General features: G+C 41.5%; 1 protein-coding gene across 3 annotated transcripts in view; it reads right to left on the reverse strand.

Annotated features, from left to right (window-relative positions):
* The window catches only part of crebbpa (CREB binding lysine acetyltransferase a), a 36708-nt gene extending 22328 nt beyond the window's left edge, over nucleotides 1-14380 (reverse strand). For all 3 annotated transcript variants that reach the window (XM_035520767.2, XM_035520766.2, XM_035520765.2), the window contains exons 1-2: nucleotides 13497-14380; nucleotides 669-1327 (exon numbers count right to left, since the gene is read on the reverse strand). In XM_035520767.2, coding sequence (XP_035376660.2) covers nucleotides 669-1327; nucleotides 13497-13587 — 750 coding nt within the window. In that variant the 5' untranslated portion in view covers nucleotides 13588-14380. The remainder of the gene's footprint in view (nucleotides 1-668; nucleotides 1328-13496) is intronic.
* Between the last annotated feature and the right edge of the window lie 322 nt (nucleotides 14381-14702).

Consider the following 14702-nt stretch of genomic DNA (forward strand, 5'->3'; position numbering starts at 1 on the left):
AGTTGTACGCATACACCCACACATCCCTCTGCTTTGGATTATAATCTTGCACACACCCTTGCAACCTTTGACACATGCTGCCAGTTCAGTCTGTCCTTCGTATTATAGACAATGTATTCTATTCTCATCTGTCCACATGAAGCAGTCCGTCCATCACAGAACCAGTTGACATAGCAGTTCACTTTCCCCGCCATTCCTGCATACCCCATGAGATTTATGTACAACACAATCAATGTCTGCCCCACCCTGCATAGGTGTTTGAGTTTGAGGTCTGAAATTTGTTTAGTGTTTCCACTGCAGTCACGTTCATTACTGCATTAAACAAAGCGGCTGGGCACATTAGGGGTTTGGAATTCCATTACTGACCCTAATTAAGATAGAAAGCCCAACCAAGAAAACAATTGAGACGCAAGGTACAAATAACAGTAGCTGTACAGTTCCATAAGTCGCCGAACAACAATTTTACAACGGTCAAAGATATTTTGAGCAGTTTAAAAAAAACCAAAACTTTTTGCTTGACTGATCGATATTGCCCACACTCAGTCCATACAAAACGTCCATGGTAATTTTAAACTTTTCTTCCCCCAACAAAGGTATGTTTTGCATTCTAACAAACACCAATGTGCTGTGAGCAGACAGTAAGCGGTAATAACAGCCAGCAGTCTCACCTTGCTCATGCCGCCAGCCTGCTGTGCGTTCATGCCCATCTGCTGTGCCCCCTGCGTGAGAGTCTCTGCCAGCACGCTGCCTGCTCCGCCTGCTGCCACTGATGCTCCTACAGAGGGTGCCCCCTGCATGCCGGGACCCTGATACTGCATGGCAGCCCCACCCCGCCCTCGCCCGGCCTGCCCCAGGGTCCCGTTGATCACCTGCCCCTGCTGGGCACCCGTGCTCTGTCCCATCAGGCCGTGTGGTTGGGCGTTGTTCAGCATGGCCTGGCCAAAGCCCGCATTGAGGCCCATGCCGGCCCCCGTGCCATTGCCCTGTGTGCCGGCAGCAGCCCCTGGCTTCTGCGTCTGAGAGGGGTGTGAGGGCGAGCCCTGGCCCAAGGGGCTCTTGCCTAGCGCGCCAAGCTGGGCACCCATGGACGTAGGTGTGGGGCTGGCGGCGGTTAGCCCTGGGGGCAGGCTGGCGCTGCTGCCCGCACGCAGAAGCTCCGAGAGCTGCTTGTGTTTGGCGGCAGCATCGGGCACTAGCCCGCCTGTGCCCGTCCCTCCGCCGTTGGAGGGCATGGCCATCAGGTTCAGGTCCCCATTCGGACCGTTCGGAATCAGCTCGTCAGGAAGGTTACTCTCCAGATCATCCCACGACAAAGAGTTCAGCTCTCCTGGTAGAGAGAGAGAGAGAGAGGGAGGGAGGGGTAAGTGCATGACTGGCTCACTTTCCTCTGGTCAATGTAGACAAAACAAATACAAAACATCATGTAACTGAAAATACACAGCTTGTTCTTCCAGGTAAAATGCAATACATTACTAAATCAGTTCTTTACCAAGAAGGGAAGGAACAGTATATATTAAAAAAAAAAGAATCACAGAAGGAAACCAGGCTGCGTTTCAGTGCTGTTGGACTGTGTAGTTCTCTAAATATCTAGCAAGTGTGTTAAAGACCTGCCAGGTCTCCCCTCTTACACACGCTGATCATTAAGACACTACCAGGGCCAGATGCGAGAGCAGTGACTACAGATTAGAGCTCTTTTAGGATCACCTTCTCCCAGTTCCAGTGACGACACACAGCTATGAAAGGGACTCCTTGGACCCCAGTGTGTTGGTGCACGTCATCTTAACCTCCATTAAACTGAACAGCAAAAATGACAAATGCTGGTGTGTCGGTGAAAACCCTTCACAGGACAGTTTTAATGTTGCTTAGGAATCAGCTGGCAGACCTACAGATTTTAAAATGTGAGTTCACCCTTTCTGCTTGGCTGATAAATGTGCACAAACTCAGTAACAGTAATTTTACTGTTTTTTAACTTAATAAATGCATTCTCCATGACTGTCACCAGTCATTATTAGAATCACCTAGCTCAAACCCACAGTTTGTAAACAGTATAACAGAACATGTAAAATATAATTTGAAGACCCAGACTAAAAATCAATCATCTAAACCATTTTTAACTATAAGGCAAAAACAAGAATCCGCCAGGCTTGACTAGAAGAAAGCACCCAAGGGATAGAGCATGTCTTCACCTGTACTCACGGCATGATTTTAATGAGCACGAGTTGCACAGAAGCAACTCGAGCTGACTTAGAGATCAAACGAAGGTGAACTCAGCTGGTACTGTTCCTGATCACATTAGATTATTTATATCAGATGATGTGATTGTTTGCCAAAATGACTGCACATCAACTCAGAATTAAAGAGCCATTTTCCAAAATTGTTTGTTTTTCTTGGCTGTTTATGCTTGGAAAAAAGAAAGGCCGACCTTTATAATAAAAAGACAAGCAAAGAAAAAAATAAACAAACAAAAGAGGTTCAGAGCATTCCGGACTGGAGCTGATTCAGATGCATCATGAATAGGACAGAGCACCCAGCAGTAAAGAGGGCACTTCATCTGCCTGCCCCCCAGAGTAAACACACATGCCAGCATGTTACGCGCGCACATACACGGCTGGCAGGTGCTCCACAGAAGGGGGACTCTAGAGGGGAACATCCTTTTCTCTTTTATCGCTCTTACACAGACACACACAGGCTCACTAACACTCACCCGTCTCATTCACACACCCACAGACACCCAGGGTTGTGGAGACTTAACACATTCAGTTCTCTGCCAGGCAGACACTAGAGCTCTCCCACACACACACACACACACACACACACACACCCCTCCCTCCTGGAGCACGGCCAGGAAGCAGAGCATTGTTTTGGTAGCACTGAGACGCTGGAAGTCCCAGCAGGGAACCAGTCTGATCAGATTGAAAGATTCTCTTTTACTTACACACAAACACACACACCTCTGAAATACTTTCTTCCCCTCCAACATGCTTCTGCTCTCCTCAACCTTATACTCTTCACATTCTAGTACTCCGTCACAGCACTAACCTAACTCTCCCTCCCTCTCTTCTCCTCATTCACTCTTTACAACTCCCCTCACCCACCACAAACACACACACACCCACCCCACACTCTAAAGCTGGCTGCAGACACGCGGCTGGTGGACTATAAATAGTCTGGCTGGGCAGCTGCAGCTGTTGCTTGATGGCGGGCGGGGTAGTGTGTGGGCTGGGTGTCTGGGCTGGGACAGGTGCAGCACTCCTGTGACTTCACTCAGGACACACACGGCTGGAAGGAACCCCACCACCAGCACTGTGCTACCTCCATCACTGTCCCACTGCCCAACACCCCCCCCATTCTCTCCCCAACAAACTCCCATGCTGCCCCCCCACTCTCCTTTTCTACACCCAAAACACCCCCCCACACACACACACACACACTTCCCCGCTCTGCTCCAACATAGGCAAAAATCTAAAATATAATTTCAAAAGACAGGCTAAAACCACCTAAATGCTTTTTAACTGAGGCAAAAACAGGAATGGCCCCATCCCTTCCTCCCTCCTTCTCAACACACTCTCCTCTATCCACCACAACTCCCTAACCCTCTCACCCATCTACCCCTACATGTTCTGCCTCTCTCCTAAACCGAATGGTACTGACTTTGTAACTAAATGAGAAAATTCCAAACTGCTCTCCAGTTTACACATGCAACCAAACTGTTTCACCTCTCCAACACCAGAAAACTTCAAGGGTGCCAAAACCCTCGAGAGCACGACCAATAATTAAATGACTCTGGCCGAAGGGTTACGCTCGGAGCATGAGGAGGTGGGAAGGATCAGCAAGCCTTTCGTTTGCGGCTGTGTGCTTACGTTCCTGTCTGGTTTTGGAAGGTCTCTTCGTCTCTTGCAGCGTACGCAGAGACACTGGAGCGGCGTCGGGTGCGGCACAGAACTGCTCAGGTTTCAGGAGGCCGCTCATAACAGATGTGCCTCTCAGAGACGAGGCGAGAGAACATACGCCAGAGTGGAACCGTGTGCAGTGGACCAGAGTGCCTGCACAGAGCGTGTGCATGCAGGGAGGCGGAGCCTGGACAAAATCCTACTTCACATGTGCTCACTGGCTATTCCATTACAAACACCAACCTCGTATTTACAGTCACTGACCACTTCACTACAAACACAGACCTCGTATCTACAGTCACTGACCACTTCATTAGAAAAACCGACCTCGTACCTACAGTTACTGACCACATCAATAGAAACACTGACCTCATATCTACATAAACTAACTTTGTATTTAAAAATCACTGACCACTTCCTTACAAACACTGGCCTAATATATACATTCACTGACCACTCTATCAGATACACTTTAAATCTGGACAAATAAGGCATAGAAAGGGAAAAGTTCCTCCCAGACCAGCTAAATCTGAGACGCTTGTTGAATATTACTAAATGGGTCCATGCCACTGTGACTGGGATGGTGCTGAGCTTCGAGGGGGGTGTGGCTGTAAGCAGGAAGAGACAGGGGCTGGTATGGTCAGATAGCAGCTGACCACTACAGATACACCACAGACTCGAGCACTTCGGCAGGGACGAGCTCATGTCTGCACAACTGTCCAACTGCACCGAGGGAGCAGTACGCTGAGCTTACTGTGCTGTCACCAAGAAATGTTCCATTAGCATGTACTAGAAAGCTGCATTCCTCCCCCCTCCTAAGTTCAGTGTAACTTTTTCTTTGAGTTGTAGTAAAAAAATGCTGAAATGCATAATCAAGTAGTGTGATTGTAACGATTACGTTTCTCATCAGTTTGATAGCGGAAAACTATATCTATTAAGCTTTGTTTGCCCCGGGTGGTCACGATTTGCACATACCTCAAACTTTAGCACAAAACTAAATTTTTTCCTCTTCAAAAGATACTGACTTCAAAAGATATTGACAAACACAAAATGAAGTTCCTCAACTGATATCAGATATTAGTATTAAACCGGTTTCTCAGCTTTAAAACACCAGACTTTCATATACAACAGGATTGTTACTACACAAAACTTACCATATCTAAAATGTAGGGGTCTCCTTAAGAGCAATTGACAAATATAAGGAAACAAAATATATAAAAAATATAACAAATGCAAAACTAATACCATTTCACTCAAACAACAAATGCCGTAGAAAAGGAGAAAACGTCTTAGCAAAGTTATTCTTTTGCCCTTTTATACAACTTTCAAACACCAGAGCATCACAGTAAAAGCACTTTTGGCAACTTCTGTTTTCCCCAAAGGTTTCGTGCTATCCACAGCCAGAGTTATAGCAGGCATTACCTTAGATTCTTCTGTATGGAAAAGTAGGTTGGCTGTTCCAGCATTACAGATGAGACAATTTTGGGCTAAAACTTGGAAATGCCTCAGAGCATGGGCAAGCTTAGCTCAGTGAATTAGTTTGCATAACATTGCATAACCTCTATAGCTGAATAATGGCCAATCTTCCAAACTGACTTGCACTATAAAATTACATAGCAGTGTTATGGATGCGACCTCAAACAAACTATCATAGGAGAAACTTAAACTTATACAGGTTTACTACAAGGTCTGAATTTTAAAGCCAACCTCAGAGAGCATTACATCTGCCACATGAAACACAAAGTGTTAATTTGAAAATATTGTCCATTTTGAAAAAAATGATCATGGGAAATCTGGAGTTATGAATGTGACATTTTCAGATTATGGATGTTTGTTTTGGGGCAGTGGTAGCACAGTGGTTAAGGTACTTGACATATTCGGAAGGTTGCCAGTTTAAGCCCCACCATTGCCAAGATACCACTGTTAGGCCCCCAAGTAAGGCCATCAACTTTTAATTGCTCAAGTTGTATTCACTCATACTGTAAGTTGCTTTGGATACAAGCGTCAGCTAAAAGCCATAAATGTTAATATGTCTGAACCGGTCCTCTACAAACAATATACAGCAAAAACGTGAATAGTGAATTTTAACAAAAAACAGTAATTATGAAAAAACTAACAATAAAATCAATGCATCCTCAGTCCCCACCAAGATCCACAGGCATCCTCAACCAGAGCCATCACTGCCAACATTACCTCAGGTAGCATGACCAAATCAGAGGGCACCTGCTTCCATGCCTAAACCAATTAAGCCAATACTATAAACACACAGGTGGAAGGTTATGGTAGACAGTTATGGCAAGATATTATCTCTAATAATAATGAAAATATGAGTAATTATCCCAAATATTAATTATACAACAAATGTAAATATTTTGTTTTTGTGATGTAGCTGCTGAAAGATCAGTGAAATGTTTTAAATCCATGTTAAATTAAAAGGTTATGGACACGATTCAGGTGTAGCAGGTGCTGACTGAAGAGACATATACATTTATGGAACTGTACATACACATTGCTCCATCATTCCCTGGCCAAACTAGCCAAAATGCTAAATGCTAACATTCCGTTGAAAACGAGTACATTTACCCAGTTCTTGAAGCAGTATAATACAGGCATTTAAAAATGTTTCTGTGTGGGTGCACAACTTGTATATGATGTAGAAATAATGCAATTCTCTATAAAACTTTGTCAATCAAAACAAAACAGGAGCAACTTGCATATACATTTCATGAGGTTGGGCTTAAATGTTGAATCTTGAAATATAGCCTAAATGGAATAAATACATTTTTAAAAATTATATTTATTTTGTACTTTAATAACATAAGAAATTCTTTTTAATTTTGCAGATTGTGACCTATTGCTTTTTATCCGGTCTACATAAAAAACTATGCGACAGTGCATGTTCACCCTTGCTGTAGTAGTACGAGCTACTATCGGAGGACTATATGATACTAGGTGGAACAAAATGCAACTTTCACTACTGTCTGTTTAAAATAAATGAAAGATAAACCTAGCCTTATGCATCTGTACCAAACTTGTAACGAGCCACGATGTCCAAACTGTGGTGTGTACCGAACTGTAAATTCTATGTACTGTTACATCCCTAATTATTTACAACTCAACACCCCGCTTAAGCTTCCATTGTTAGTGCGTTTTCTAGGCAAAAGGTTTTCTGTTCTTACTTTGTCTATGTTAATTCATGTCAAACGGTGTGTAGGAACTGGCCATACACTACAGATCAACTAGATAGAGATATTCCTAAATATTCCTGTGAATTTGCAACTAGTCTGATCAGTGCAGGTGTGACAAAGCTTCTGAAATCTATATTCTGTACTTGTAAGATAACCACTCATGATAAGACAAGGTGGCTCAGAAAACTGTCAGTTTTGACTGGGAGTACAGGTTAACACTTTAGTTTCACTAGTGAGCAATAAGGAGCTTGGCATAACAGCCTAGGACATGTGAAACTGCAGGTACTAACACAAGCAGCCTTCTCCTTGCTGTAGTTAACTGATGAAGAAATCTGTTGCTTGTAGCTAGTATGCTTGCCAGTTTGTTAACATGACCTGGCCATATTGTTGACATACCACCCATCATGTAACGGTGACTGTGGTGCTCACAGAGCCTTAGAGCACTATGGTGTAAGCCTTTATAGCATCCTGGCTGTCTGATATTGTGAGGACCTGTAGACTGAAGACCTCAGCCACTGGAGTTGAAATCTTTGGATGGCAGGAATAAGCAGGATATACATTCAATCATCTCCCAATACTAGTTTGCACTCACAAGTAGACAGCTAGCTAGGTGAAAGGTAAACTCCACAGTTTTGCATTAGATAATTAACTAGTGTTGAGAAGTAATTCACAATTACCAAAGCTAGCTAGCTAACATTCTGCTTGTGTCTCCCTTAGACACCCTGCTCCCCATAATTGTTTTGCTTGATGCAATTATTGCTATTTGTCCTAATTTTTTACACTGTAAAAACTAATTTGGTGTTAAATTAGCTCGACGTCCTAAAAAGTTTGATTTAGATCAAATTGTGTTACATATAAGGCTCAAATTTAAGAGAATGTCAAAATGCTAGCATGGGCCACGTTATCTTAAGTTAATGTCAAAAATAACAGCTGATTAACCCCATCAAAAACAGCTACGTAGCTACTGGTCAAGTTTGCCATCACGATGTTTGATTGTGATGGTACAAAAGAATGAATATTGATGATTTTACCACAAAACAATCATAGATTTTCTAGCAATTTGTAGGCTTTCAGCTCCTGAAATTTGTATGCTGATGCAATATCTATAATTCTATGAGTAGACGACAAAGCACTTTTCTAAGTCACTCTGTTTAAGAGCATCTGCTAACATCCAGACATTACATTTATGGCAATATTATCATGGGCAATAACGAATAACTGAGACTCAAAGGGCTGTGACAGATCACACTTTTTCTTGATATCCTCAAGTAAAATGCCATACTGGGCATTAACTGCACACAGACCAGCAGATGGAATGTCAACAATATGGCTGCTGAATGCTTCTTCCAGTTTTGGGAATACGCTGGGAATAGTTGTGTGTTGTTGAAGTTCTAATGTCACGTGAGTCTTCTATTTTCATGTCCCCACAAAAGGCACTCCACTTATCACTTTTCTGCTTTTAAAAAGGAACTACATTTGAAGACAGTAATTTCAATAAATACCACCACACAAGCTATATACTACACCATTTTGCAGATGTCACGCATCAGTGTGTGTTTTACAATGTTACAAAAGGCACAGCTACAACAGCAGTATCACATCTGTTATATTTTCTTACTATGCACTATTCCCTGTTACCTCTATACCACAAACCAAGGAGGAAGAACAGATTAATGTTAATGTTATAGTGCATATACTGCATAGCGTTTGTTTGTAGTTATAGCAATTTCTGCAAAATTACATCCATTTAAACAATCACACGTATCAAAACAGTAGGTTATAGCATTTTGTCCATAATATTCAGTCCTAACCAGATGGTTCTCAACATCCTAAGATGATTTTTGACCAGTTTCATTCTGCGAAGCCTAAAGAACATGGAACTTCAAGAATAACGGCTAGTGAGGAACCTGGACAGCTTGTCCTGAACCATTTAAGAAGTAAGACTATAAACATAAAACTCTGCAACATTTATTCAGCGTAAACGCAATCTACGAAGCCACATTGAGCTCCTCAAAGCCAAATAAAGGCCGTTTAAGCATCAGTGCCGCTAGTCTGGAGCTGCCCCACCTCTCCCAGCCTCAGCGCTGCAAGCAGGGTTACTCTGGTAGAACCTCCCAGGCCTGACTTCTGGCCTTTGTTGGGGACGCCAGGCATAAGGTTACATGACATTTGGAGGAGTGACGACTCTTCGGAGCTTCCATTCAGGAGATGGATAGCAAACGTGTGCCCCTCTTGCCCCTCCCAACCCATCTGTCAGACCTCTGAGGTCTCACAGCTACAATTCACTGGTCCGGACTTTAGCAGCAGACACATATGCACTTTCTGCTTCATGCGGAGCTCCAAATCAATGAACCAGTGTGTCTCATATATGAAGCATCAAACAGAACTATTTCAGAATGAATAGGCATGGTCAACTTTCATTAAGGCTAAAAAAATAGGAGATATATACCATACATATGCATAAGAGGGTAGAATCTCGTCAACTAAGGAACAGTACGAACAATGAAGAAATCAATATCTTCATAATAGTACCAATATAAATATTCAATTTACATTTTTAACATGGGAAATTAGTCTATAAATACAAGTTTAATTTTCCCCCTTTATTTCACCATTCTATTTACTTGTACAAGACAAGACAAATAGTGATAGAATGCAGAATGCAACACAGAAGTGTCATGCGATTTCTTTTCTCTTCCAGATTATATAATTAATATTCAGGCCTACAGACAAACAACCAAACGTGACTGCTTCTATGGCTCAGTTATGGAACTGTTACACTTAAGAGGCCTTGAGGTGTTTTACTACAGTATATGATCTCTAGCCTTTTACACAGTCAGAAGTCATGTGTAGAAGCTTAAATACACCTTTTCCTATTGTCTACCTAATACCTATTCAGCTTTCCCTATGAAGATTAAAATCTTTTACTAAAAATCCCACACCTCATTCAACTAATGGCTCATTTTGAGGAAATTCTCAAATTGAAAACACATCTAAACACCTGATTTGGGGAGGTAAATAAATTTTAAATCCAAGGAAAAGCAAATTAGCAACAATAAAATTAAACTACAGCAGTTTTCCTTAATCAAATGAATCAAACCATCTAAAATGTCAAATAAATTAACCAGAGGGTGAGGACAGAAAAGCGCATTCTGTGTAACAGGCTCCGCTCAGACTGCATTTCAGACTGCATTTGATATAAAAAAGACATTTGTCAGGGAAAAAACATTAACAATACTCTTTTAAACTCCAACACTCCTTACAAAAATACATTCAAGCCATATTTTTGGTAATTTTAGAATCCTGTGTAGATATTGAAATGCACATTGAAATTGTTTTAAATAAATCATGTCCCCCTACAAGTCCAGTTTCATAATAAATGAAGGTGTGAGTTATTAGGGTGTCACGTTTTTATCAAAAGGCAAGTTCAAATGGAGGTCCAACAAACCCATAAATCATTAGAACTCATTTGATTGCAACCCACATTGGGCACAGATGCATAGGAGTTGTAGAATTTTTTGCGATTTAGAAACTTGTGCACTCAGTAGCAAGACATTCTCTGGACATAAATGTCGCCATGCCAACATTGCAACATATAAATTATAAACTGAGGGCATATTTAAGCACTACTTTATATGTAATGTAAAGAAAAAAAGTGTCAGTACAGAAGATGGGAACGCTTTGGATTTAACCATGTGAAAGACTGCATTCACACTGCTACCATAGTGTTAATACATTTCATCACTGTTCCCATGGGAACAGAACACTAACATTTATACCAATTCCCAGAACATCTTTTGTTTTGTCCCCATAACTTTGGATTAAATTACAGCTACCCCCATTACAGTGCCGCTCTCTAGTGTGTTCAACACCATTAACCACTGCTGAATAAAAAAATATTTTAAGATAGAAAATGTTATAGCTCATAATGTGAAGTAACATGATTAGCTTTAACAATAGCTAGCTAACTGATTTACCGAGCTGAGTATTCAATATCCAGACAGCCGATGTGCTGCCTCTTCAAACGCTCAGGCATAACTGCTGTGCTCTAATGCCAGACAAAGTCAGATTTTCAAATGTTGCAGTTCACAACCTTTTTGGCCAAGTTAAAAGTGAAATGCCATTACATATTGGAGGATTTTGGTTGTGAAGGTGTTGCGACTGCACTATTCACTCTGGTGAGCGGTAATGCCTACATGTCAGATCATTCCATGAAAAACAAAGGCAAACTGACAATTAAATTAACCTGAAACTAATTCTGTCATCAATTTTAGTTTACTACATCAACTATTCATTGCACTCCTAATCCAAACACACTTTAAAATAAGAATGTAATCTTTTTTTCACTTCTGATGTCAATACAACATTTCTTCTGTAATCTGTGAACACATGACAGTGCACCAACATTCAGACATGCTAATCAATGTAAACTGGCACATTCAGAAAGACTCACTTACAAACCTTTAAACATCTGCTATATGTTACAAACCCACCCTGTACTCTATGACCAAAATGCAACTTCTCTGCACGCTTTCTTTTCATTATCAACATACTCTAATCTTTACCCTTTTTAAACCTTTGTTTTTTTTTTTAATTCCAGTTGTGGGAGGTATAGCTATGACAACCACCACCAACTAAATTATGCATAGCAGAGGCAACAAAAGGGTCTTTGCCCCCTTCCATTTTGATACTTTAACATATCTATTAAAAAGAGAGAGCAGAGCACACAGCTGCAGTACTCCAAGGAACTATTACAGCCCTACACCACTGATCGTTAATAGCGGATAACTGCTTAAAATCCCAAGATCAGCATACTTCATGAGTATATTCATAACATAGGTGGTTGACTCTACAGTTTAGAATGAAGCAGTCTCAAACAGTGTATTCTTCTATAACCTATTTGTTAACATACTTGTGTATGCTGGAACTATGTCTGACCTACAACTCTAAGTTTAAAGCTAACATTAGTAGGATTTCAACTAAATACCACCCTACTCAGTTAATGCATATGGAACAATAGCATGGTCCATGTGAGCATTGAAAAAAACAGCTCTGATTGCCATTCATGCAATTATGTTGGAAGCTACTATTTTTTGACACATTTTGTAAGGCTAGCGGTCAACAATTGTGTGTTTTAGAGAGAGAGTATGGAAGATGATCCATGCATATGGTCTTAAATTTATAAGATGATGGGGCAGCTGTTAAGCGTCTTCTAGTAGGTTAACTTCAGGTTGGTTGTTACCTTGATGAGAAATATTAGTATTTAACATGCAATAATATTTACAACTGATTTGCAGAGGTCCCCCCCCCCCAAAAAAAAACAACAACAATACAGATGTAATTAATTAGATAACTATTTGGACAAGAATAAATGTTGTCAAATTCTTTTTAAACTCAGGTTATTGCACTAGATACCATCATCCTATTAATTCATGCTCTCATAACTGCCATGTAAAATTCCTATTATAAATCCATCCATTTATGGCACAGATGTCCTGTTGCTTAAAATGAAAGTTCTGAAGGTAGGCAACTACACACTTGGCAGACTTATGATTTTTCAAAATAACAGCCAACATATGCTGTTTAGATCTGCCTAGCTTCGCCTGCAGAAGAGAATGTGAAGACCTAATAGGAACGTCTCAAGCATGTCTGAGATGATCTCCTGCTCGCCTCAAAGCACACTGTCCTGCATATCTAAGATCTGTGTGTGCTGTAGCGCTTGCTGCAAGAACAGTGAAATATTTAAACGAAGTGAAAAAGCTTCATCCTGAAATATGAATGCATTTGTATTTAAAATATTACGAAACCAGAAAAACGATCCGAAATGTCCTGGGGTGTGCTTACAAAAATGATGCAATAGTACATTACGGGCGAGTCACTTTAAGTGGACATGTTCAGCTGGGAAGACTTGCGGTCAAGTAAGTAGCAGCGGCACGATTCTTTCGTATAAACTAGCTACAGTGGACTGAAAATACAACATTTTGTACAAAGTTCTCCTTTATAGTGACAGCACAAATGTATTTATCTTACGATGCTCTGGATGAGTATCAAATACTTTTGCTTCCCTGCAAATTACTGTAAAGGAATTTGTCACGTCAGTCATGACAGGGGAAGCTTCAACTGTCTAAGCACGTACTGTTAACTACAGACGAGCTATCACAACGTGAGCCCACGTTAGCCAGTTAGTTCACGGCAGCAAGTTAGCTAGTTAGCCAAGTGGTTAGTCAAAGTAACTCGGGTAGCAACCTGACTTGTGACAAAACGCAACATAGCTTAGCTAAGATAACCTACTGTACAAAAATGGCAGTCTTATTACCTGGCTTGTTAGCTAAATATCTGAACGATTCCTGACACCAAAGACACTGTACAACCACTTCGGTGTTTATTAGATCAACGTAAACACAGGCCTGTGCCTTACCTGGACCATCTGAGGCGGACGAAAGAGCAGGTGTTGTCAGCTTCGCTCTCTTTGGATTTGGGGGTCCAACATCAAGCAGATTTTCAGACATTTCAGTAGGTAGATGTACTTCTCACCATATAATCGAAAAATGAAAATCCTTTCGACAGAAAAATATGTTCCACCAACTTACTTTCTTACACGCTTTGGAGAGTTGCTAGCTAGCTAACTAGCTAGCTAGCCAACTTGCCGATTAGCCTGCTTGCTAGCTAGCTAGCTAGCAGCAAGTAAGGATTTCAAAAAAGCAACAACAGCGCCCCGCGTCGCCACCGCCATTCACCCCATGATAATCCAACACCCAACACCCACATTATCATCGTTAAATTACCTCCAGAAAATATTTCCTTTCGAGAAATAAAGTTAAAATTGAACTTAAAATATCCACAGGAATTCTTGCATGTGTCCCCAGGCGACGCTAAATTTGCATCATCAAACAACCTATTTTTTGACGTCAAACATTTTCGTGCAAAAACCGTTTGAATCTCCTTAAAAATGCATAATTGCATAAAAATTGTATATTTTTGCAAAATTGTCCCTTCGATGCTGTCTGTCCTCCGACGACTCCCCAGTAAACAATACTGTTCGGAACGAGATACGGACAGAAGCGCCGCTCTGAAGGGGAAATCAGATATACGAGGGTTTTGTGGCCGACGAACACCGATTAATTCCAGGATTTTTCGCCAAAATACTCTTCGTTGTGATTTAAATGCGTCGTTTTATACCAAACGATGTCGTTAAACCTCGCTTCGGACGCGCCGTTTCAAAATAAAAAATAGTGCTGTATCGAAATCCTGATTCCGAGCCGCGACAAGATGGCGGCTGTTGATTCCTTCGATACAAAAAGTTTTTTTTCCTTTTTCCAGATAGAGCGAGGGGGAGGGGCTCGCGCAATCACGCCCCACGTACACCCGTGTGAGGAAGTGTGCGTCACACGCCTGAGGGTGACCACTAGGGGCGCTAGGCCACTACCAATGGACAGAAGTTACGGAGTCCCTGAAAGTTGGTGATTTCAGTCACAAGTTTCCTGTTGAATTTCAGTCTACAAAACAGACTGACCATAGTCTCCAGTGGGCACATAGCCTGCTGCACAGATGGCAAAATGATTTAAATCAATCATTCTTACCTTCATGTTCCAGACACTTTAAATAGCCTTACACTAGGCACTTT

The sequence above is a fragment of the Electrophorus electricus genome, chromosome 23 (genome assembly GCF_041902795.1).
Source record: "Electrophorus electricus isolate QZ-2024a chromosome 23, ASM4190279v1, whole genome shotgun sequence".
Lineage (NCBI taxonomy): Eukaryota > Metazoa > Chordata > Actinopteri > Gymnotiformes > Gymnotidae > Electrophorus > Electrophorus electricus.